General features: G+C 39.8%; 1 protein-coding gene across 4 annotated transcripts in view; it reads right to left on the reverse strand.

Moving 5' to 3' along the window:
• PARD3B (par-3 family cell polarity regulator beta) overlaps positions 1 to 27,267 on the reverse strand; it is a 383,975-nt gene that overhangs the window by 14,529 nt on the left and 342,179 nt on the right. For all 4 annotated transcript variants that reach the window (XM_056496182.1, XM_056496185.1, XM_056496183.1 and 1 more), the window contains one exon: positions 15,349 to 15,428. In XM_056496182.1, coding sequence (XP_056352157.1) covers positions 15,349 to 15,428 — 80 coding nt within the window. The remainder of the gene's footprint in view (positions 1 to 15,348; positions 15,429 to 27,267) is intronic.

Below are 27,267 nucleotides of genomic sequence, written 5' to 3' on the forward strand. Positions count from 1 at the left end.
CATTCAATTGTTTCCTTTATTTACAAAGCCCTGCCATTCTCTTAGGCGGCAGCCTGGGGACAGGCTGTTGACTCGCTCCGATGAGGAGGGCTTGGCACGCCAGATCCTGGGAGCAGAAGCAGATTCTGGAGAAGTGAGACACAGATGAGAATCTGCAAACACCCCCTCAAGATGTCCTGTAGAACAGCTGTGCTTGAATGAGACACGCACACATGGCACCACTTCCAAACACATCACTGTGAGGCTGCTTTGAGACCCGAACCACGGAGGAAAGACACAATCCAGCTCCCAGCTGCTTTATGGGCACAGGTGGAGGTTTTACTCACATATATGGTACTAGCTTTAATGCCTGTAGATACACACAAATATGTTCCATTCCCAGATGAAAACAACACAACTGCTGGCTTTCATACATCTGAGCTCAGTTCTTCCCCATTTAATTTGCTGGACATTGTTTCCTTAAGCATTGTTTTCTTTCCTTCTGGAAGTCAAAGGCATCACGTCAGACACAAGATGGAGATGGGTGGACAGGACAACAGCACAGGATGCCACAGCCCCCGATGTCCTCTCTGCCTCCTTTAGCAACGCTTAGGCTTGAATTCCTAGAGGCTTTGGACAGCACTACATGGTACAGACTTTTATTTCTTTTGAAAGCACGCATACATCGTGTATCAAAGATGTGCAACAAAGTCTTACATGCAGGACATACTGTCAGCAGCTTCAGCGGACATTACAAGGAACAGCACAGCAATCACAGGAGCATCCCTACTCCACCCAGGAAGGCTGCTGTGTGCCATCAGTGACAAACAGAGAAGTAATAATGCTTCCTGATATGAACCTGGTAAGAACCTGGCCAAGATTCCAGACAGCATGTCTCAATTTGGCTGGAGGAAAAAAATAAATAAAACCACCCTCTCACTTGAAACAATCTTTTACATAATGAATCAATCAATTATCTTTGCTCTAGTATGTTCAAATCAAGGGAATCATCATTGAAAATAACAACCAATTTATACAGCTCATTTAAAGCCACAGTAAGCTAGGCTGCTGATTCACTAATGAACAATAAAGGTCACTACTATAATATCTCTCCAAGTATTTTCAGATTGTGTGGTGTGATAGACTTGAAGTGGCAAGTTCATAAAAAACCCACCAAGATACTTTGCAGGGGGAAGTAAAGATGGAAAAACATCTGTGCTTTGCCTAGATACCAGACTGAGAAGAGGGAATTACTTCGATGCAATGAAGAACTTCGTGCCCCAGACTCATCCAGCCCAGCCAAAGCCTCTGGATGTCAATGGAAGCCTTCCAATGATCTTTGGATTAGGCTTTTGTATAGAATGGTATCTGAAAGGGGAGGAGAGGGCAGGGAGAGAATGAAACATCTGTATCCTGAAATGAAATCAGGAAGTTATGGCTTGACAGCCTTAGACAGCTTATAAATTGTACCTCGGGTACTAAATGTAGGTTGCTGAAATGCCTCACTTCAAGTGGAAACATTCCTTTTCAGTTGTGTCTTACAGGTATTCAGAGAATATACTGACCAGAATGCTGCTTTTTTAAAATTTATGTTTTACTTTTTGAGTGCCCATGATCTAGAAAATGGTACATACATACAATTATGAAGAAGCAAGACATTCTGCCAAGATGAACAACACACTTCTGTGGATGTTAGATCCATGATTATTGTAAGCGTGGTAATTGGGGCAATGTAGAGGAGTGTGCCCTAATCTGCAGCATCAAGTCTGGGACTATTACCAGAACCAGATGTTTCAGAGGAAGCTGCAATTTGTGGACAATTAATAGTTTGCAAAGGTCTTACAGCATAAAAGAACCCCTCCCTTCCTCCTCAGATGTTAACTCAAACAAAAGCAACTATTGGTCTAAGACTGGGTTTGCAGAAAGGTGAAGGTTTCAGAAACACAAAACACTTGATGACATTTCTGTACTTGCAGAAGTTGATAAAAAAAATACCCCAAACATGATAATATTTAACCTTGACAGACCTACTATTTGAAATCCATAGGAAAAAAACCACAACAGAGTAGAGAGAGACTGTAATGAGTTGAGAAAGATGTCTTTTCCAAATCTCAATGTTAAATCATTAATGCTGACTTGGGTTCCTCTTAAAAAAAAAAAAAAAAAAGAAAAAAATTGGTGTAATTCTACTGCCAGTAAAATAGGATTTTCTATAAAAGAACTTTGCAAAATTTCAAAGGCCCCTCTTTTTAATGATCAAAAAGTAAAAGAGAGAAATATCATATTATATCAAGCAGCTAAGATATAACCTATTACTCAAGAACATCATTAGTTTCTAAATCAGAAAAGCATGAAGCAGCAATACCATTTTGAGGATGCAAAATCATCTCTGTGTACTAAAGTCCCTTGAAAAACTTCTAAAACTTGTGGTATAAACTAGTACAACTGAAAATGAATTATCTAAGGAGAAGAAGACCAGGGTTAAGAGCTCTGTATTAATTTTTTCCCCCTCACATTGGGATTAAAGTGATTTCAGCTGGGACCCAGAATTACAGATGTAATTATAATTTCCATGCGTATTTTTAAGCTGTGTACAACGAAGTGTAATAATGGACAGCTGAACATTTTCCATTGTCTATTAAAAATGAAATATTTCTGATGAAATCTCTGTAAGACCAAGTACCACTGCAGCAATCTCTCAGTAACAGAGCTTGCTTCAGATGCTTGGTGACTAGAGAGAAGGAGAGTTGCTACCCCTTCATACAAAGAAATCAAACCAAAATGACATTAAGGTTGTTATTCCCCTCAATAATACTAAAGAGATTTCAGGTTAAGGCTAGTAACAAGTCTTTTCAAAGAAAAAGTAGTCAAATTATCATTAAATAACCTTTCTTAACATTATTCACAGGGTATGTAACACAAAGCATTGCATTAAGAGGCATTATTTAAACCACATAAGGTCTAGGGAGTGAAAAGGAGAAATTTCTCCAAGTACCACTGCCTGTCTGCCATCCTTCCTTCATCCTTTATAATGTCCATTTAAGCCCAGGTTTCCTGGAGGTCTCTGATAGTGAGGCAAATAACTGCTATTGAAAAGCAAAATATATTCAAGGTAAAGCAGGTGCTTAAGTGCTCTGATGGATCTGGGCCTAAAAATTCAAGTTGTAAACCCCAACTCAATTTCATATGGCTAATTGAATTTGCCTTTTTTTTTATTTTTTTAAATTCCCTTTCGCTTTAAACCGATGTGCTCTGTGCTTCCTGCCACGAAGCGTGGTGCAGTCAGCACAGCCTGTTCCACCATGCTGCTCCCGCCTGCCACTCCAGAGGGGCACAGAGATCCATACAGAAACGCTCAAAAATGCTCAAACCCAGCACTGGTATGTTCAGGCAGCCTAAATTCAGCCTAATTCCCGAGTCAGTGAGAGAGCCAGATGCCTTCAGAGACCCCTACAAAGCTAATTAGAAGACTACCAGAAGTCTATGCACAGCGAAGTCACATGGGTTTTCTGAGCACGGCTACTGGGATCCTCAAAGCTTTTAACTGATTCTGGGAATCTTTAATCGCTCAACGTACAGTTGTAAAGTGTGTTTGCTGTTTGAGCATCTTTGGAGGAAGGACTGTTAGCATCCTTTTTCCTACATGCTTTGTCCCAGCTATTGTGTTGGCTGGTTGAGTTCAGTTCAAGAGGGTATTACTATTATCTCCTTAAAAAAGCAAAACAAGGGGAGAAACTGTGGCCACACCATGCTTCTAAAAATACATTCTTTCTATACTGAAGACAACTTAGCTCTCAGAAAACAAACATGCCTTTTCTCTAAAGCCTAGCATCTCAGATTGAACCAAAACTCACAGCAAAAATGCTAAATGAGGGTCCAAAACCTGGTGACACATGGATATATATATAGCACTGCACTGGCACCCAGGTCCAAGCAAAAAGCCAGTCATGTGGATTTTCACTGTGAAATCATCCTGAGATTGGTTTTTCTTGCCAGATTTTGCCATGATCTACAACAGACAGCTCTCAAAGCATCTCCCTTCACCTGTAAAACAAGAGCTATTTTTCTTTTTAAATGAAGGAAAGTACCAGCTACTCAGTATCCAAGGACCCCTGTTGGCTCAGGCTTTTGTTTGATAACCTGGGCTGGGTTTTGTTCACACATTTCCTGCCCTCTGGATGGAACTCTGACTGCCAATTTCCAAGGCACTGTCTCAGACTATCTAGTGCACAGATCCAATCTCCTTGCTGAATTACATCTGGGGTGGAACAAAAATGGCAGATAATTCACTTTCTATTAAAGCTAACACTCTCCTCCACTTACTTCCCACGTATGTTATACAGTGGACGTGTTTGCATGTCCTGCTCTATTTTTTCAGCTGCTGCAAGCACATAAGCTATCAATTACACTCTATGCAGAGAGGAGATAGTGATTTGAGGAACGGCTTCCCGTTTATATAACTCCTCACCTCATCACTGCTCAAACATTTAAATGAATGCTTTTGGGCAAGAGGCCCGAAGTAGAGAGATTCCTTAGGTGCTCTCTCCCCTGCCATCTCCCCCTCATTGAATGGTTAATCAGAGCAGCATAATTCCTTAAAACTAATATTTATTCAAACAGCTGCAGGATCCCATCTGCTCACACAGACTAGAGGACAGAAGCAGCAGAGGCCACAGCAATACCAGGCAGAAGCCAGCAGAAGTATGAGTTGTGTCAATATCTCTATATCCAGCCTAAGTTGTGCTTGGCAGACAAAGATTTTGAGCACAGCAAAGACATAACCATTACCCTAAAGATGTGGTTAAATTTTTAGCATATGCATTATGGTATTTAATTTATTTTCAAATTGAATCTTACTGAAAGCTTGCTGACTAGTGGCCTATGAGCAATTTAAGACCAACAACACGTCTACAAAGCTTTGCTGCCGCATTTCTGGCATATCCATGACATTTTTACCCTTGCTAAAGATGCTCAACAGCTCATGCAGATTTTCCCAAATAAGCATCCACAAAAGAACAGTATCACTGTGCATCTTATGCTTTGTTTATGCCATATTTGAAAGAACTGTTCTAGTAGAAAATTTTGCACAGGTGCTAAATGACAAAATTAGTCCTAATTTACATAACTATTAAATGCTAGAACAATACAATCTTTTCCAAGCTTGGAGATGAGGGTAAAGATTCTTAAGAAAGCAGGAATTAATCTTCTCCAATTGGCACAACAGAAATTTTAGCTCTATTCTTGCTCTTAACAAAGTTACTGATCCACAACCACCAGTGATCTGAATGCTTGCAATTCTTCAACGAACTTGAATCCCATTCATTTAAGGGACTACTTTTATTTCACTTATATCTGTGATAAGATTGGGCTGAAGAAGAACATATAGAGCAGGAAAAGGCAAATTTCTTTTACTAGGATCTCCAAAATCTGGAGAGAAACTGCTAACATTGGTGGGCAGGAACCTGGCAGAAAACAAGTAACCTAATCAGAGTTCGTCAAATTACTACCAGACTGATCCAGACAGCAAAAAAATATGAAAGAATATCCTCCAACATTTCAGTCTAAACAGCAATCATTAGGAACACATCCATGGATTGTGGTGGTTCTGGACCAGCCTCATACTAGGTTCTAGTAGTAAATTTCTGGCTGTTCTCAAGCTGGATCAACACATCCAAAGAATGACTTTCTAAAGCATCACACTTGAAGAGCAACAAAAAATCCTTTGGTGAATATGAGCAAAGACATTTGGACAAAACCCTCTGAAACTGAGCCTCTTCTCCTGATATGTTTAAGACTTCCGTGCAGAGGAATTAAATATGTCACCTACTTATGAAATGGAAGCGCTTTGGCTGCCAATTGTCTGAGCTGTGTTGAAACAGCTGCTCTAGCAACTGTTTTTACTATTAAATTCTTCAGCGATTCTCTTAATCCCAAATTAGATACCTCTTTCCTTTAATCACCAGTTTATATAAAAGCTCTTTCCTCACAGGGCAGTGTTTCACCAAGGATAACAAACAACTGAGCAGGTCTGCTCAGCGAGCTGCCCTTGTGTTTCTCCACTCCTCACATCTCCCCCACCCTGCTTCTCATTTCTCGGTGGGTGGCACACGGAGTGCTCACGACTCTGTCCCCTACATGTTTGTAAAAGAACACAGAACTAGATTTGAGGTATTAGGATTTCACAGCTTGTCATTACCTTGCAGCATGCAATTAAGACTGTCCACAAACGATTCACTTTCCTACTTCATCATCATAATCTTTCCTCTTTCCTAAACATGTACATAAGAATACTTGTAACTGACTCTCTTTAAATGGTTTGCTATTAGAAACTTGAAACTTGCCATTGTGACAGTACACTGTTCTGTAGGGATGTGATTCCCGTGTGGGTTTTTTCCTGGTTGTACTTTTTTCTTTTCTTTTTTCTTTTTTCCTGCAAAGTCTGCTTTGCAAAGCAAAGATTGGATAGAGACAAAGGAATTGAGAACTAACAGGGAGAACTAACTGCAATCTGCCTCTGAGCAAAGGGTGCCACTGCAAAGCTGCTGTGTGCTCACAGGAACACAGCTGAGCAATGACACAACACACAGGAGGTTCACACACAAAAATGAGAGCTACAGGAAGCCTGCTCAAAAATTCCTGATCCAACATCCTCAAAAATAATACATATTTACACCTGATACTGTTGGCTTCCTACATTTTTCCTTCATTAGGTGTTTTTAAAGCACATTTGCTGACAGCCATCTTTCAGCTGCACCTCCAGACATGTTTATCAAGGGAAAGCTGAAGCCAAGAACTGCAGCAGAGTTGTCTTATTTTACAATGCTCTTTCTCACCTTTGCAGCCTAGAGTCCACACTTTTTGATGAGTTCTGAATTACAACCCAGCATAAGCAGCAACATTTTTATTCCAAATATCCGTACCTACAAAGCAGCCAGCCGAGCTTCCCAGCCTGCTGGTCTCCTGAGCCATTTCAATATCCATCTTAACAATGCAATAGATGTATTTGCATTTTGGAGCACACATCCTATTCCCCAGGTTTCACTCAGCACATCACTCTGTTGATGCATTCTATGGGATATATGCTTTTGGTTTTTAATTTAATCTTCTTCTTAATTTGCATTCACTTATCTTTTTTCCACAGATCCTTCATCTCGACCTAACCATTTTGTACTGACACTTTTTTTCTTTCATTAATATTTTGTTCCCTAACAGTTGTTTTGTTCTTTTACTCACTGGAGGCATAGTTAATACAGCTTTCTTTTCTGAGGCAATGTCTCCAAGACTTCATTAAATTTTATAATATTAATTCAAGCCCTTTTGTTCAAATGCAATATTTTCCTCCATCTCCCATATTTTTAAGCTGAATTTGGTGCCCTTAGTTTGAGTGGGAGGTCCTTATGTCTGATTATACGCTGAAATTCATACCAGATCCATGTTTTCTGTAAATGTGACACTTGAAAGTATTTTTATTTACTCAGGATAGTATCTCCTTGCAAAAGGGCTGGCTGTTTAGTTTCAAAATATTAATTGACTTTTAAACTATTCCATATTGCATTAACTGCCTTTTTGCTATGAGGAGTTGACTGACTTATTAGGAAAATTGACAAACCCCATCCCTGTCTGCCTCCTTCTACACTTCCAAAGTATTCTTCTGAGACATCTGGCTTTTAGTGTTGTTTTTTTTTCTTTTTTTTTCTTTTTCAAGCTATGTCCCAGTTGTTACAGACATTTTCTTTGGTCAATTTTCTTTAGTTATTCCCATGGAAATTACAGAGGTGGCCTGCCAGCTGCAATCCATGATTTGATGTCACGAACCTTGACCTTTCTGACTTTCTAAAGTATACTTTTTCATTATTTAGACTTAATTTGGCTTGGATGGAGGCATCATGTTCATTTCAAGTGATATTTCTATTTTATTAGAAAGCTGGAGGTATGTTTTACAACTAAATCTCCTTCCATTTTTATTCACCACAGAGATTTCTGAAACTGTGATCCTGTTTACAAATTTCTTTCCTCCTTTCAGTCAAATCTTTAAAGACACAGGACTATTTTTTGAAAAGTATGCAGTATACTAACCCTTTTCCTACCTGCTCTTCTTTTAATGCCAGAGATTCTCCCTGTAGAAAGCATACACAGAAATCTGCACATTTTTGGACAACTGTACCTTGACATCATATATGAAATAAAGTCGTCAGACTTCACATGTGGCACTGAGGTGATATTAGGTTACCATGGCACACCTGAGAAGAGGGATTGACACTGAGGTGGAACAGAAAAAGCTGCACCAGAGAACTCCCAGCTCTCTGCTGCATGTACATGTCACAAATCTGCTGCCCTGCCGTCGATTTGGGCTCTGGTCTTGAAGTACAATAATTTCCCTGACATCTCCTAGAGCCTGGGTAATTTCTACAGCAATCAGTTTTAGTATCTTCCAGAGTTAAGAAAAGTTAGTTAGCTAAATCTTAAAACTGTTTGAAATTGGATCTAAGCTAATCTTTTAATAAGCACATCAGCTTGGTTCCCAAGCTTGGGCTTTGGCATGTAAGAATGATTTTTTTTTTCTTTGTCTGTATTTCATCTTGGCTGGTTTATTGCAACATATCTTGGAGGTCCTTGACCAGTATTTCCATTCAAACTGATACTAAATTCACCTGCCAGCACTTACAATCCAACTAAAACCATACATGTATTTAATTTATAATGAGATCACCACATGGGAAGATACAGACAGACAAGATTTTGCTGCATTTTCAATAAAAGCACAGCTGTCAAGAGAAAAATCATATTAAAAAATATCCCTGAATTACTAATATCACTTTAGATGATTAAAACAGAAGAGAAAGTTAATAATCAAGTATACTGGAGAATATACTGTTTGAATATTATTTATATTTCACATGACTAGAGTGATGAAGTTAGCTGGGCCATTCATTTTTGCACCCTACTTAGTTCTAATCCTGTTTAAGACACCAAATTATCAAGTCTTAGTTTTGAAGTTACACCAGGGGAGTATTAAAAAAAAATATTTATGTCAAAAATTTAAAAAGACCACTTACAATTGGTTCTCAAATATTCCTCTTAACCATCTCCTCCTATTTTAATCTGTATAAGAAATGAGGGAGATACACACTTTATTTAGTCACCTGAAACTACACAGTATTTTCAATCAACTTGCTCCTCACTGGTTTCCACCCCTTTGGAGGGAAAATCCTGGGCATTACGAAAATTATTTGGTATTATATTACACACCAGAAGTTAAGAGGTTCACCTTGTAGCTGTGTAACATATGCCCAGTAACATGGTGTCATTGACAGACTAAGATGTGGGTGACTCTGGATAGGGTTGATAAATTATTTCACTGCCATTAAAGTTTTGGCACCCCTGGCTCCCTCCATGAGAGAGTATCTGCAGATGCCCTTTCTAACCAGATGCTCCAATTTAAACAGCACTGCAAGGCAGCAATGGTATTTATTCCCTGCAGTCTGCACCAGCACTGTCACTCTCTGCCTGCCATAAAGCACCACATTGGGCCAATAAACATCTAAGAAATCACAATTTCAGTAGAGCCTTGTAATGAGCTCAGCTGAGGGGAGAACAGTGAGAAGCAGAGGCAAGCTGTTACCAAGGGGGTCTGAGCACCAAGAAGGTGTCTGGAAGGCCAGGATCATGATTGCACTGCTGTGCCAGGGCTGAGCAACAAACTGCTGCATGCCAAGGAGGAATGTAGGTGAAGTACACAAAATATGAAAGAGGACAGATTTTTTCCAACAAGTGATGGAATAGGTCAAATCAAAGTGATTCCAAGCAAAAAAAAAAAAAAAAAAAAAAAAAAAAAAAAAAAAAAAAAAAAAAAAAAAAAAAAAAAAAAAAAAATTAATTGTGATTTAAACCAGCATGGAGGGAATTTTGATTTAAATAATTTATTTTAAACCTTAATTTTTCATCTTTGGTCCTTGGCTAGTCAATTTCCAGAGGCTGGGAATGCTCTGACAAGTTGATTTACAGCTAATTATAGTCTGCACTAAAACTGTGATTTCTTTTTTGTTAACCCAGAGAATACACTATATACATATTTAAGTAATGTCAGTATATTAATTTCAGATTCTGCTAGACAATGGTGGATGATGAGTCTTATTTAATAGACAATTAACTTTTTCTTGTGATTTGTGTCAAGTCACTTTCTGATGATGTTTTCAGGATTCAATTAAATTACAGAAATCCTGCATTTTGAAATAAACTCGGTAAAATACAGGCAAGAACACTCAAGTGCAAGAAGCAGCTAATGAAACATGCTAAGTAATCCATTTCTTCTGTTGGAGGAACTTTATGTGTTAGTGACACAGATATTGCCAAAACTTCGCTTTTGATTTGAAGGGCTCAAAATGTTTTTGACTCAACTCTAGAGGCTACCTCCTAAATTGACTGCACAGGTACTCTGGCCTCTTGAGTCAATGCTGTTTTCATGCTCTACAGTGTAAGACCTAAGTGCTCAATCTATTTAATTTATTGAAAGGGAGGTGGAAACATAACATAAATGATCTCTGCACAGAAATACTCAAGGGAAGGAATTTTGCAGGCTTGGCTCTTAAAATCTAGCAGAAAAAATATTTACCATAGTATCTAGAAACTGAAATTGGGTCAGACTTTGAGGGAAAAAAAGGCCATAATCTCTTTAAGCAGTAAAATAATTAACCTCCAAAGAATGTAATAAATTCTCCACAATGTGACATTCTAATTCCAGGTTAGATGCTTCTGTAAATACATTTACAAAAGTAATGGGATGGGCAAAAAATTGAAATTTAGTTTGAGGCAGAAATGTAGAAGGTCTTGGAGGGCGTGTTGCTTTCAGTTGCTGCTTTAAGAAGTGCAAGCTGTATGGTCAACCTGAGGAGAAGCTTCCAGCATGGGAATATTACCTATTGCTACTGTACAGCAAGGCTGGTTCCTTAATCCATTTCAAGCCTCCCAGTTCCAGGTTGCATGTTACATTTGTGAGTAAATTACCAGTTTGCTTAGCAGTCTTGTCCCAGCCACAGCAATACAGCTGGACCCATCTAAACAGCCTGAACTCATTTTTCCATGCTAGCAGTTATTTTCTAATGCTCTCACAGCCTTTCTGGCCCTCCCCCTTTTCTTGACATAACTGTGTTCTTCAATAATATGAGAATTCCAGAGAAAGTCAGAAGCACTTTTCCATTGGAATCAGCATTTCTTATTGGAAAGATGGCTGAGCTTTCTAATCCACACTCATCATGTCAACCAGCGTGCCGTCTCAGTGTCTGTCAGTCTGCTTTTGGTCACAGCCAGCTTTTCCACCACCACAGAAAATAACGTGTCCTTGAACATGAGGCTTCTCCAAACAAGGCTGCCATTAGCAAGACTGTGATTTACATTAATTCAGACTTCCAAAAGCAAGCTCAAAAATAGAACTATGAACAAATAGAGCAGCTTCAGCTTCATATCTATTCCACAGCTCCATCAGGAAAATATTCTGAATTACACCAAAAATAGTGTAAAAGATACAAAGGTTCTTCTGGCACCCACAACCTTGCCCCGCTCTTCTTCCCAAAAAGAAGAGGCTAAGAGGTGCAAGAATCAGGCCATTCTCCTTCTAAGCAGGAGGATTTAACATTGCTTAATACTGCTACTCAGCACTACTTAGCAATAGCCTCAGGGCAACACATAAGTACTGAGTGCAAAGAACTGTATCTCTCTTGCAAAGCCTCCTATTCTGTCTCTCCCACTTTGCTGCCTTTCTGCAGACAGAACAGCACAATGCAGTGAGAGATGAAGCCCTGCCACTCTCCTGCCACAGCCACTTATCATTTAATTCAGATGCTTGCCCCTGTAGACATTTCCAAAGCAAGCCTACAGGCTGGCATTATTTTACCTAGAAACTTAACTATGTAGCTCAGCTCACCACTCCTTAGCCCAGTCAGACAGAAAGCCTTTCTCCAAAGGCTGCTGCCTCCGGTTTCCCCTTTTAATTAAACATGTAACCTTACACAGGAACAGATCCTCCACTCAGAGGCAAAAAAGGACATCACTGACTTCAGTGAGACCAGGACAGTAATTTGCTGCTGCACTACTGAAAAGACAGGCACACTTGACAGCTGAATTCCTCAAAATGAGTTAATACAGACTTCTATCACCTGAATTTGGCCCATAATACCTGGACTTAAATTAACAGCTTCAGAGAAAAACAGAAAAAAAAAAAATAAAAAAGCCGCAACGATGCTTCAGAGCTTAGAATTTTACAAGCCAGCAGCAGGTATGTTCAGATCTGATTGCATGCAGGATACATGCCTTTGCAAAGGAATGGGACAATGTCTTAGGGGCATCAAACACCAACAAAGATATTTGCTAGGTGAACATTCCTCCCTCTTGTCCTGTAGGGAGGAAGACCAAAGCTCTCTTACTTAATTTGTCCATGCCCACACACATTGGCACGAGTCGTGGTGGCTTTCAGGTGATCAGAACAGTCTCACTGTGTCGGTCCCAGCTCCTCCTGCCACAGCACGGATCCCCTCCTCCCTCCTCATCCTGTGAAACTGGCTGCAGTCCAAGCGCTTTCCTCTCCTTCCTTGTGTGCCCCACCACAGTGGCAGGCAAAGGTCACATCCTCCTGGACTCAACACAATATTGCAACAGGAATTTGTTTCCCAGCATCTACAACCCTCATCTGAAGCCTCTGTTATCTCTTATTAAACTGGGCTTAAATGGCTAAGTACACAGACAGTTCCATATGGCATCTGTACTAATGCAGCTCAGTGGCCTCACCACAGTGAAGACAGCACAGAAGAAGAGGAATAAACCCAAGGGCAGGAAACTGTGAACTAATACTGAAATGCTGGAGAGAAGAAAGTTACTCTTTTGAGGAAATACCTCTTCATTTCTTTCTTCTTTCTCTTAATTTCTTCTCATTTTTTTTCAAATAATGCTGCTCATTACAGCAATTTTCATGGATCCTCCACCGAGAATTGGTTGGCAAATGGGTGGTTTTTACCTGGATTCCTCTATACTCCTGGGCAGTCAGCCATGAGAACAAAAGAAATCACTCATTTCCATTAGTGGCTGGCAATGAGACTGCATCCACTTCGTCTGGATTTAGACCTCACATTTGTGACTGCCAGGCCTTAATTACTGCAGTAACATGAAACTGCAAAACTTACAAAACTGAAGCATAAAAAGCAGCAGCCGATTGCTGAATTGCAGGCACACCCAAAGGGGTGTGATATCCCATAGCTCTGCTCCTGCCAGGGTGGAAACCCTCAGGAGACACAGCTTGGCTTGCATGCAGCAGTGTAAGCCTTTGGGTTGGGAAGCACAAACAGCCATGCTGAAGTGCAGGTCTTCTCCTCTCCAGCATAATCTCCTCAGGCACAGAGAGCAAGGACACTGTCACAGTGATCTTCAAAAGCTTGGGGAATATTTGGATGACTTTCTAAATGGTGAGTTCCCACCAGTTTAACACTCAAACCGATTCTAAGAGCTGGAGAGTTGTGTCTCCAGCAAGTTAAATGGAGGTTTGGGGGAAAACACTGTAAAATTCATGATCTTATTCAGATAAATATACTTTAAAAAAACCCACAAAAACCAACCAAACAAACCCCACAAAAACACAGTTGTAGAGATGAGCAGCATATACACCCGGGGAACATGCTGAGGATTCAGCAGTTTGGAAATGAGCAGGACAGAAGGGATACAGGGAATGCTTACTACATAAAGCAAGGGCATGTCTACATCTGCACTGTAGTGCTCACTTCGGGTCATCCTGCCTTGAAAGGAATACTGGGAAAATCAAAACAACTCTGGCTTATGGAAGTTACTTCACTGGGAAATTTTCAGTTTACAACACCTGAAAAAGTAAGGTAAATTTTCTTAAAGGGAAAATGAATAGAAGAAGACATGATACATAAATATAAAAATTGCTGTAGAGAGTTACACTGGACACCAATTACAAATTCACACTTGCAATCCATACGGAAATAGTAAAAAAAAAAAAAAAATTTTGAATTAAATAAAAAAGGAGTATGCAAAATTCAAGTACATCTAACTAACATGTAAAAGTCACTGCTAAAAACATGATGGGGAAATGTGAGTGTTGGAGGACTGTAAAAAAAGATGGCTATTTACCCAGAAGAGTAAATACCCAGAGTCAGCCAGGACATACATGCAAGACACACTGTTGGAAAGAAAACACAGCTACTGCATAGGTTGAATCTCCAAGAAAAAATGGCTGACAAATATAATTTGAAGGCAGGAAGTAAACTGTAGACACATCCTTTGGTTTAGAAACTGCATACATTAAAAATGCCTACAGACATCCAACAGTGTCTTGTGAGACAGCCTTTATATCTGGTTAGCAAAAGTAAAATAATCTTTGTATTTTCATCTGGAATTGGACACTGCAGTACACATTTATCAATCAATCTTTCAGTATACACCTTTAAATGTAAATAGCTAAGGGGAAAAAGAAGCAGCAAAAAGAGACAATTCACTGGTTTCCTAAATACCAGCACTACTTTACAACAAAAAATCCCTTCTTGCTTACAGATACCTATTTTTGCTTTGCTTTTACAAATCAGCCTGCCTGTGGGTCCAAAAAGTGGATTGGACCATGCCTCTGAGGACTTGCCCAGCCCTCTAATTCTAAAGGGGGAATATTTTTCTGTTTTTGTTTTCCTCTCCCTGCTTCCCACTATCTCTTCTAGCATCCTCTCACTCCCCTTTCTGGCTTGATTTATGTTACACTCTGCTATTAGAACTCTCATAGAAACGGGGCTGAAATCCCTGAAATGCTTCCTTTTTGTTATGCCCCACTGGCTTCAGACTAGAATTACTCTTCATTCAGTTGATAAGGATTAAAAATTAAAAAAAGCCCTCAGAGAATTCACTCACATTTCCAGAGCATTCAGTTAAAGCACAGAGATGCTCTCATGGAACAGGACTGCAGTCAGACAGCCCTTGCAGCAGCACTGGGACTTTGGTAGCTGTGGCTGCTGCAGTGGAAGCTTTCCACAGCAACATTCTGTCAATGCCAGCTAGGATTATATCATTACAAACTCAGTCATTTATGCCCTGCTACGACCTGTTATAACTTTTGCAGAGCCATCTCCCTCAATGTCATATTCTCTACCTGTGGATCATGACTCTTGCTGACACGTTCAATGAGAGAACTGTTTTTTAAAAATTCAGAAGTCCAAATTAATAGTACAGGTACAAAATGGCAGTAAATCAGCAGCAAAAGGTGACAAGACAAAGGTGCAGAATGATCTCTCATGTGAGAGCTGGACATCAGCTGTGGGCTGCTTTCCCTCCCCACTGGAAGGAGGGTGATCAGTGTGTGCATGAGGCTTGGTGCTGTACCTGGGTAAGGATGCATACTGCCTTTCCACCCCCTCCAAGTGAAGACTGTAGGAGCTCCCATCTGGACCTTTTCCAGGCACCTGTGGAGAGGAGAGTAATTAGAGATGAAGATCAATTATGCAGCCCAGCTACTAACAATGCATGTCAAAACGATAAGCAGAGAACACATGATGCTACAACATGCCAAAATCAACAAAAGAAAGGCAGGGGCTTAAAGAAGCTTCAAATACCATACATAATCTTATCACTGCTAACAAGAAAGGCTTCTGTATCAAAGATGTGTTTAGAGCAGGTACAATCTTCAGAGCCTTTCCCTCATCTGCCTACTAGCTGGGATACTGTCTCTTCTTCCCTGGCTGGCCTTCCTCTTGGAATTCAGTAACATGAGGACATCACCTAACTAAGCACACCCCTTCTAATTAAAGTGCATAACTCCCTGAATCAAAGCTAACATCTTAATACTGAGTCTGCTTTTTTTCCCCTCTACTAGCTTGTTTTGCTTAAGTATAAAATATGATACAACCAGGTTTTCTTTTGAATCCAGAAACTTTCCCTAACGCCACTGCAAAGCTAAGTATCCAGCTGGGAGTTAAGTGCATTTATGATGCTCTGGTGCCATTTCAGAAGTGCAGCATTAGTGCACTCAGTCAAAATGCCAGCGCTGCTTGGTTTGTGTTCAAGATGGCAACCGGCATTGGCTGGGGAGCACAGTTCTATCAGGAAGGCTCCAACCGGGTACCAAACGGTGAACTTCAATGCTTTTAGCACACAGGAGCTCTCCCAATTTCACTCACTCAATGCCTGCTGATGGCCCAAAGTGTTAAGAGCCTTGTTAAAATGGAGCTATTAGTCTTTTCTTCCATAAATGGAGGAGGCTCTGACTGCCTTCAGTGTTTCCTACATTAGTATGTATTCCTATTCTGGTGCTGCTAGAATCAGCAGTTTTATAAAGCAATATACTAAGAGGCCATTTAAAATCCCCTTCCCCTTTTACAGATTAATAGCAGAAAGGAAGATTTAATGCCTTTTCAAACATTTTTAACAATTCATTAAAAAGAAAGTAATAAATCACACCAAGCTTTCAGCAAATGCCCGATTAGAAAAAAGAGAAAACAAAAATTAACATGTCTTTTGCATTCTACAGGTTAAAGTACACTTCTGTCAGTCCTGCAATTTATGCACAATACACCATTTTCACTGAAGATGTATAAACCCCTGCAATGAGAAAAGTTGTACATTCAGGTGTATTAAGTGTTATCTACCCTTTCAAAGCATTTCTGTGTACATTACACAAACCAAGTCCAGTGCAAAGAGAGGCAGTGTCATTTGGAGCTATAGGCAGGCTTAGGAATTATTCCAGACAAATTTTGTTATGCACCTTGGCACTCATCAAACATCCAAAGCTTCCTTTATCTAATTTAAAACAGAAAGGGGTTCTCACAGAACTGTTTGCCACAAGGTAAAAACACCTCTGATTTGAAATGGCTCACACTTTAGCAACGCCTGACTTTGGATGTGCAAAAAATAACAATAACTGCCCTACATTTCAAAACGAGGGCAGTAGGCTAAAGGGAACATTCATTCATTTTTTCCACCAGAAAAAGTAACATGCAGAGAGACTTTATAGAGTCACTTAGGTGAAGAGTCACAGCCACTCTGGCTGTTTTCACACTACTAATTTCATCAGGTTCATAATTTCCCTTAAGTTCCCAGGTACACTAGTGGGAGAAGATCCTCCAGATTTCTTCCGTTTTATGAAGAAGAATGAGGGGAAAAGAAACAAATGTATAGTCTGGTCTCTCATCATAAAAAGCATGCAGTACATGGTCTACCTATGCAGCTGTAGATAGGTTATTAATTATGTGTAAGAGGCTGTTAATGGTGCATTCACAGCCCCGTGTGAGTTTCCTGCACTCTCACACCTATAGGGAGTAACAGCAGCCAGGCAAGGTGAAAAAACACAAATACTCAGAATTGCGCCAGCATCAAGGAGCAATCCCAAAACTTATACCAATCATCAAAGGTAAAAAATATTTACATCACAAGGCCTTTTTTCAGCCTGAAAACACCCCTTTTTTTTGATGGTTTCCTATAGACCAAATAGAAGGCAATAGCCCCTGCCAGGTCTGTTTGTATATATGATTTGAGAGACAGTTACCATAGAAACACCCTGGTGGCAGATACACAATTTTGCTAATTTGGATCCATCGAGCGGCTGAGTCTCCACACCCTATATAAAACCCCCAATGCACTGGAAAAGCATGCTCTGGCTCTGCACAGCTAATTAAAAGCTCAGCCATTTCTTCTGATTTCCCTTCTCCATCTGTCCATGCGACAGTAAAAGCGTATCATCACTCAGCCTGGAGTGCCAAAATGGTGCCTGGAATAAAATACTACCCTGATGAAAAGAGAAATTGTGAAAATAGAAACACCTCCTTAGGAGAAGTTATTTATATTTCAGAAAAAGTCAAAGCAAAGGGTTCCTTTGCTACCTTCTACAACAAACTAAGCTAAAAATCTGTGTGAAATGTACTAATTTGTAAAATCAAAATATTCCAGCTTCTCCTCCTTTCCTGAAACAGGACATACACGGTTGGTCCTCAGACCAGGTGTGGAAATTTTAAACACAATTAATACTCAAAACATATTTAGGTGAAGAAACAGCAACCTTTATAAAACAGGATTAAAACCTGGAAGTCCTATCAAAGTCAAATGGGGGGTGACCTGAGTCATGGGTGGTGAACAGAATCCCTACAGATGCAGCTGGAGGAGCTTAGGAGACCAACACCCCAATCAGCAGAGAACACAACAGCAGGTGAAATACACATTTCCCAAATGTGTGGTAATGCACAACAGGAAAAATAATCCAAAATACGCTCCTGTATTTTTAGGGTTTAAATTAACAACATCAACTTCAATAAGTGCCATCATTATGAACAGTTCATCTCTTAAGAGCGGCCTCAACTAACAAGCAAAACATGAATATGCAAAAATAACGGGCAGAGATAAACACAGAAACAGCCATCATCCTATCAGTGCAATTAAAAGAGCAGCACACTTAAACTGAGGAAAGAAAATACTATCTTTATCAAAAAACAACAACAAACAATTCATGAAATGTAACTGCTGCAAAGTATTGGTAGGGCCAAGGCCTTTGTGGAATGTAAAATTAATAAACCAGACACAAATATGAATCAAACCAACAAACATTTGGTTAGCAGAAGACAGTAAAGTCTTTGGCAGGTGGAGAGACAAGGCCAATGGGAGAGCAGAACCTCTGGCCCAGCAGGGTGTTCTCCTAATTGCTCCTTTGGGAATCCCAGTCACAGCAGTGGCCACACTTGGAGACAAGATACCAGGAAAACTGGCAAGACACTGCCTCCATATAACTCAATGCCTTCATGGTCAGGATTTTCTGTGTGCCACAGAGGTGTTTTTTATACATGGCTAGTCAATGTTTCTGTTGTTTAAGTCTCTCTTTTCAGAAACAATAATTTTCACTAACAAACAAGATTTCTGTCATAGAAAGGTGTCACTTCAGAAAATATCCTAGATATGACAGCTCTGCACCCTCAATTAAACCCCTGCCAGCTCCCAGCAGAAGAACCAGGCTGGTGGAAGTGCAGACTGAAGGGCAGCATAGATCAAGCCAGAAACAATATCTTAGAGTGTTCAAACACCTGCAAATAAATTTTAAGCTATAAATTGAGTATACCTGTGAGCAGGTGTCTTGAGTAAGTCTGGAATTTGCCCACAGGAGAATTCTGGAGTTGCAGAATAACAATTCTTTCAGGGAAGAGGAAGGATTTATTTAATCCCGAAGCTCCTGACTATCTTGAAAACTGTACAGAAAGGTGCATGAGACTGTGTTTTTTCCCCAGGAGATCCTGCATTTCATTCCCCCTCATCTGTCTTTACTGCCTTCCTCTTGGAGCATTTGTTAAAGACTACAATTCTAACTTCTAGCAGGAAAGCCTTCCTTCCTCCTTCCTTATGGATCGAGGTGTTAGGGGTTGGACAGATGCTGTGGTACAAAAAATAACAACTATAGTGATCTTTCCTGAAGTTTAAGCTTCATGAAACCAGAATTGACACTTTTCTTGTGCATCCACACACAGCTCAAGGTGACGGCTACCACACTGCAAATAGAAATCAGCAACATCTCCTTGCCCCTATCAGCAGAATTCAGCAGGCCAGTGTGTTTCTGCCTGAGGCTCTACTTCTTCTCACAGATTCCCACCTAACTCTCTGCTAAAAGTCCATCCTGAGTGAAGTCAGCACAGTTAAAACCCAAGACCATGGATACTGCTTATAAGGAAAATAAATGATGCAGAAACATTTTCAGGCTGGCTGTCTTAAAGATGCAAATACTGTTCCCTCTCCTGCAGGTATTCAAAATTGCATATAGAAAACTTCCTCATCATTGCAGAAGTCAGTTGGTTAAAAAAAAAAATTTAAAACTTCTTAACCAGCCACTCTTCTACTCAAATGTTTCCCACTGTTAACAATAATATACAGTGGGTGTTGCATTCAGGATTATTAATTCTTTACTTATATGCTAAGCATGGCTGTCCACTTACTTTTGCTTTAGCCCTTTTTTTTCCCTGACTCCTGAACAATAAGCCTCCTCCAAACATTTCAATTACCATTAAGATCAGAAAGAAAATTTGGACAGTGTGCTGCCCACTAAGTAACCTTCTCACGGCTGATGAGATTTAGCTACACGTTTTTGAATTCAGGACAAAACACTGCTGACTCCACTTGAGCCACACCTGACTAATTTAAAATTACGGGAAATCAGGAAAAGCTTACTGAGATAGGAGTCCTGGGACTCCTAACTTTTTCTCTCATTCACTGCGTATGCTCAGAAAAGTCACTTGAGCTTGTGCACTGTGGTTTTCTACCCATAAAAATGGCAGGATACTACCACTGTATTTTATATGACTGACATGCACTATAAGACAGGAGCCACCCCAGGAAGGCTGCAGAGTGAAGCTTCTGCTCTGCCATCAATCCAAGTGCTTTGAAAATGCCACCCAGTTCTGCTTTTTGCCTGAAAGTCTGTGTATAAACATGACACATAGAACTGCTGCATTGCTTAGTACATTTTTCAATAGTCTTGTGATCATCTGCTAAAGGACTTGATTCAGATGCTGGTTTGACCTCTGTTCTCAAAGCTCTTCTTTTGTCTGTGAGTGTTTCTAATCACATGGGTTGAGATTCAGCATGCCAAAAAGAGCCGTGGTATAATGGAATTTGCCCTTTAACCTTCAGGTCTCCCCTCTGCTGAGACACAGTTGGTTTTTGTTTTCAATTAAGTGAAAACTGAAGAAAAATGGAGAGGTAAAAGTGTATTTGTTCCCCACCCTGGTCTCAATGTTTCATACACAGGTGAAGCATCAAAATTAACCACTTATTTTTTGCATTTCAACTCTGCCTGATTCTGGGAATTGCAAGTGAAATTTAAGAACACAATTTGACTTGCTAACACTTCCTTTAGCTGCTGAAACAGAGGTGGGTGATGTAAGGCAGTGAACTGGATGGTCCATGTGAAATGGAGGAAGTTGATCGATGGGGTCTCCTTAACTCCTTACTGCTGTGATATCCTCATTATCCCACCCTCAAAGACCTCCAGCATTCCCACAGAAGGCAAGGATTCTTCCATCCAGGTTTTTTATGGTTTGCATCAAAAGGTAAAGATTAAAAATTCTACCAGTGTCTACAACTCAAAAGAATTTTCCTGATGTTTTCCATACATACACAAAGAGGGATATATTTTGCTTTCCTGGTTTTGCAATGAAAGTTGAAACAGTGATTTTGCGTTATTATAACACTCATCACTTCTCCCTCTAATTTGGATGGTTTTTAATAAAGCTCCATTGATTCCTCTGAAAGAAATCCCTCCTGGCAAAAGCAGAACACACACGCTGATTGCTAAATATGCAGCAATTATCATATTCAGCGGCGCACTTTAATATCTTATTTATAGATGTATCTATCTATAATTTGCTTTAATTAAGTTGCATTGATTTTAATGGCAGAAGTAGTCCTCGAAGAGGAGTCTAATGTTCTATGAGCCCATTGCTACTGCTTTACCATTGTTTGGATATAAGACAGCACCTTTAATATTTCTTTTTGATATTCTTAGTTGTGCTTTTCTTCACTAAGTGGCTGCAATGGCAAACCAAGATGTTATTCCACAGGAACTCTTAAAATCACCTTCACCACTGAAGAGAGAGCACTTTCAACTTCCCTGTTATAAACTTGTTTGTTATAAACAAACTTATTCCCAAGAATAAGGAAGGAAGCAGTATCTTCCCAGCAGATCCTGAGACACCTTGTTTTTCTGTTCCTGCTCCATTTTCCAGGTAACTCAGCACTACGATTGTCAGAGGTTCTCAAATCATGTCCAATGTCTTTAAGTTTGTTTTGGGTAGTGTGGGAAATGAACTTTTTTATGTTTGTGTCAACAGAAATACAGGTTAAATAATTTGGAAAGGTGAATCAATGGATGGCTATAGATGCCTGTTCATGGCCCAATCACCAAGTTATGACCTTGCAGTCTCCTAAATTTCTGCTTTCTGGGCTCAGTACCAGGAAATGTTGTGCTTGCTTTTTTTTAAGCACACACTCACGTTTAAGCATTTTATACTAATCTGGTTTTGAGATTATTCCAAAGAACACTTGATGCTATTAGAACCATGACTGAGTTTGTCAAAAATGTGTTGAAGAACAAAAGCAAGGTATTGCTCACTAGCAGAATCTCACAGCCTTGGTTTTTGCTGGGTGCCACCACACACCCTGGCCCTGATTCAGGAAAGCATGCTAAATACTGAGGGAGGTTTTGTTTTAATTTCAATAGCATCTGATTCCTCTTGGAGGCATTCCCAAAGCTAACATACACCTGCACCTCTCAGAGCCTTTATCTCTTTTTTGAGTAAAAATACACAGGAAAAACATTTATATCTCTGTATCCTGAACATGTCTTCACACATTTGAATACAGCATTCCAGTGATGATGATTTTGGCATCTTCATCTCTTAAGTAAATCTGTAAGATATTACTGGTTCATATCAACTGAGACTGTCTCAGAGACTACCAAGGTAGCATTGTAACATTACTTATGCAGATCCTAATGTATCATTCCCTGTTAGCATTTTTTTTTGAAGTGAAAAATAAGCGCTGGCTTTTAAAATCACTGCCTTTTGGAATATATCAGCACTAATTTTATAAGAATTGTTCATGTTAAAATGCAAGGGCATGATCTCAAAGAAAAAGCACCAAAGTATCTATGCAAGTACATTTTCAGTTTCTGGTCATCATTTTTCATTCACTGATTATTGCTTAAGTGTTGATTAATAGTTATGTTCATGCTGCTAGAATGCATTTCCCTTGGATGAGAAAAACACTCTTGTCCAAAGGAAAAAAGAGATAGTAATCAAACCATCCTTCCTTTTCCCTGTAAGAAACACAGACACACACTCCAGAGTCACTGATGATCTGGGTTTTGCTGCTGAATAGGTTTGAAGATTTTCACTTAGAAAATCAGCTGTGTGCAATCAGAACACTACTTGGTTGGTCCGATTGCAAGGCAATTAAATGCTCCCCTTCTGACTGTCCCTCTCTACAGATATATACATACACATGCTCACACACAAATGTACATTCTCAGAGTCACTCTTCCCTTCTCCCTATGCACTGAACACCAGGAACACTGAAAACAGCAGTGTTCCATGGTGGAATTAAGCAGGGCTGATTATCTCAGGATTTACTTTTCCTCCTCGGTAATGCCCTACCTCTTGTTCAAGGAGGTGAAACTAATGGTTTGGATTTGGAGGGAGCAGAAAATTCTCTATAAAAGCAATAGACTGAGGGAAATACAAACACAGATGGGAACTTTAAAAGGGAAACAGGCTGTTCCCATAACAGTTTAAAAACATGGCAATTGCCTTAGTTTTGAGGAAAACAAGCTCTCAGCATTTGCTGTATCTTGCAACATTAAAGAGAGAGAAAACAGCAAAGATGGAGGTGAAGCCAGAACTGCAGAGTGGTTTTGCACAGTCCCACAAAGAAAATACTCTGCTTTCTGAAGCCTTGCTCTGAGATGCCCCGATCCCTGGTGCTGGAGAACTATGGTTTCCTTTGACCAAGCAAAATGAGATCATTTCCTGGCCTGTGTCCGTCTCTGTGGGTGGCTTCCTTTTCCATTAGTTGTATAATATGTTTTGGTTAATTCTATCTCTTAATTGTCTTTAATGAGCACCAGATTTGCAACACCCTCACTTGCAAACCTATTCTCAAATTAGAGGCAAACAGAAGTTTCCCTTGAGTTGAGAGAAAATCTTGAAAGCAGCAAAACAAAAAACCCAAAAAGCCACAGCACCCATCAGCATTGATTCTTTCCTACAAGGAGGCATTTCAATTGCTCTTCTCCTGAACCAGGCCGAAGTAATTAATCTCTTCCCAGCCACTAAAGAGAATAACTTAACCTGTCACAAAGGTACACGTGTGATGCAATATACAGCATACTAATCCATATGTGTGGATACATTTCTAAAGCAGGTCTCCTTTAGTTGTTCTACAATACTGTGCGTAATTCCTCTCTCTCCATGAAACCAGTCCTCTGCTTTAGCCTGTTTGAAACTAAGCTGCTTCTTGTTCCTCCCAGTCTTGCATTCTTTGCTTCTCTTCTCACTGTAATTAGTTTACAAGACTACTTATCCAGATGATTACTGCTTTTAAATGACAGTCGTCTTTTCTTTTACTCCAGATCATTGTTGTGTATCATTTTGTCTTGCTATCTGAATACCCAGTTCTCTAAAGCATTTTCTCATTATGTTATCTCCTGATATAAAGCATTTTGAAATACTTCATGAGAGACATTGTATGAAGTCAATTGAATTGAATTTTCTCTCAAAGTCAGGCTTTCAGCATCTTTCTCTAGCTAAGTCAGCAGAGTTCTTGGCACTAGTGCCAGGGTGTAATGGCCATGCTTTGCAGCTCAGCTATGAGCTTGTGTTCTTTTTAGGGAAAATGAAATGACAGTGTCAGTACCTGGAAAGCAAACAGAGGACAGATCAATATTTCCATTTATGATGAGGATGGCAAAATGAAAATGTTTGGTGTATTTTTGAGCGTTTCAATGCACACATTGAGATAAAGCTATTTTGTGGCGTCTGCCTACATCTGGTGTTGGTGCTGAATGTGCATGCAGGGGGTATATACATGTGTATGTCAGGGAAGAAAAGAGGGAGGGAAGGGGGAAATAGCAGGGCATGGAACTAAATTGCAGAGCAAGTAGTGGAAATAGACAGTGAAAAGCTTCCTGCAGGCGGGCAGCTTCACAGGGGAGAGCAAGCCTTTCATTGTCTATAAAATCATGCCTTGCTGGAGGTCTTCAAGTGTAGAAGGGGTAGCACCTAGAGGCACTAAATCTCTCACTGTTGTATTATTGTATTCTATGCACTTAGCTACCGTACAAACCAGCACACTGCTTCAAGAAAAGAAAAGGAGGAAGAAGGGGGCAAATGACCAAAGGGAAGAAGAGGAAGACGGCAGTAAAACTGGAAAACAACCCCCTGCCACAGCTCTCCCCAAGAATACTGCACATCAAAGAAAAGCTGCAGAGTAAATCGTCACGGAGTTAAAAGTTAACTTCAACTCCTTTCACTGTGACTTGACACCACTATGGAACAGTACTCCTAGAATTTGAATGGTTAGTCTGTAGCACAGGGTATTAAATCCACCTTAATCCTGTTAAACACAGATGCCAATAAAGAGAGGCGCTCTCTCAATGGCATCGTGACAAAAGCTCTCCACACTGCAAATTCAATATGGTTAACAAAAAAAAAAACAAACCCAAAAAACTCCCCCAAACCTGGATTAATACTGAGCAAACAACATCAGCATAAGCAGGCTTAGAGACAGGAATTGCTTTCCATATGCTATGGCATCAGGTTCCTCCGGATCTTCAGATACCAGTCTGTAAATGTTACAGACATTGTTTCTCCTGCTTGCAACTGCTGTTGGGTGGTGACCTTCTTTGCTTGCTGATACCAATTTAGCAGTTGGTACAGTTTTTCTGTGATTTGGTACTGTCTGTTGTTTGCTGGTACCAGATGGATACCAGATGGGTAACTTTGGGCAATGGTTCCTCTGTGTTCCAGTCCCAAAAATCACTGCCTATAGGGTCAGTCTTGTCAGTTGACTCCTAAGTGGCACTTCAAAGCTGCATTCTGAAAAACCTCAACATCTGTTCCTTACTCCTAATGACCTTAAAAAATGTTGCAGACATACTTTCCTTTAGCCAGGAGTTATTGTGCATCTGCAGGACAAATACAACCTTACAGATGCTCACAGCCATCAAAGTCACTCTCACTAATGGCAGCTCCAGGAGCCACCACCTCAACTCCAAAAGTCAGCACTGAATGTGAAGTATAATCAATATATTCTTTTCTGTGGTAGCTCCAAAATGTAGGAGTCAGAGATATTTCAAGGCATTTTTCAAAAAAGTACTTTCAGCAGTGAAGTGAAAGAACAAGAAAAAAAAAGTGGTTTGGAAAGGCAGCAGGGCAAAGTTTAAAGCATGGAGGGAAAGCAAGATAAGATAAAGTGATGGAAGAGATCAGTTAACTATTAATTTCTAATTGGTCTTTCAAAATGTTGACCTAATTGTCAAATGATAAACAGGAGCTGAAAGGTCAGTTAATGGAGTTGAATATTGCTTATTGCAGTTACCTCCTGTGTTATTCCATATGACTGCTTTTGTTTCTAAGAGCAGAAAAAAAAAGTTCATTTAGGATAGTAAGCAAGTATTTTGGTAAATTCTCTGTATGTGCTAGAGCAGAATGCTGTCTACAGAAAAATACAGCTGACATCAAAGCATGTTCCCCACCCCCTGTCTTGCTTCATGGAGAAGTTATGATAAACAGGTTATGTGTTCCCTAAGGTTACCATGGAAACTCATTCTTTTCAGGCCATCATTTGCAAAGGTAAAATTTGCATTAAAATGTGATGGAATTTCATTTTGTGCATGTGTGTGTGAAACTCAAGTGGGGTCATGCTACCACGCAGTATAGCTGTTATTTCAAACCCAGGAGCATAGGCTCAAGAGAGAGATCTATTAATCCCTGTAAACACCTCAGTGACCAAATTACAGTTTAATTGCTAACTTGTCAGGTATCTTCCTAGCAAATTAGGAGAAATCCATTAAAAATTAGCTTCAAACGCAAATGTAAATGTTCATACTGATCCACTGGTGGGAATCACTAGATAGCATTTTGCTAAATTCCCCTATAATCATTCCACAGGAAAGATTGAATTTAGATTGTCAGAATGACTTTGTTTTGATGATGTCAGACCAGGGATGGAAGGCACAGGCAAGTATTTCAAATTATAAATTTATATCTTATCTTGAAGAAGTTATCATCAAATTACGACCTATAGAATATAATTTAATATAACCACACTTACTGCATTACAAGTAAGCATGGTTATATTAAATGATATTCTGTAGTTGAAACCAAGTGACTCCATTTTTACTCACACAGTAACTTCAAAGGCAGATTTTCACTCTAGGTATCTGTTACTGTGACTTTTCTTGCAAAAGCTGATGGTGGAAAGCATAACCTGATCCAGGCTTCCCTAGGGGTCCTTCAGAGATACTGCCATTGTTTGTTGTCATGTGCAGCACTGGCATTCCTAATACAGAAGGACATTATTTGCAATAGTCATTTTGACAATCATAATTCCAGCCTAGGAAGAAAATGGATGAACAGACTAAATCTAGAAAGATCTCTTAATTGGTGACTAGACTGCACTGTAGAGGAGATGCCAGTGCTCAGCTGTACACATTCACAACTTACATGCTAAATTTGATATACAACTTTATGAAATCTATGCTACTCTGGGTTATTCACA

This window comes from Oenanthe melanoleuca, chromosome 7 (assembly GCF_029582105.1).
Source record: "Oenanthe melanoleuca isolate GR-GAL-2019-014 chromosome 7, OMel1.0, whole genome shotgun sequence".
Lineage (NCBI taxonomy): Eukaryota > Metazoa > Chordata > Aves > Passeriformes > Muscicapidae > Oenanthe > Oenanthe melanoleuca.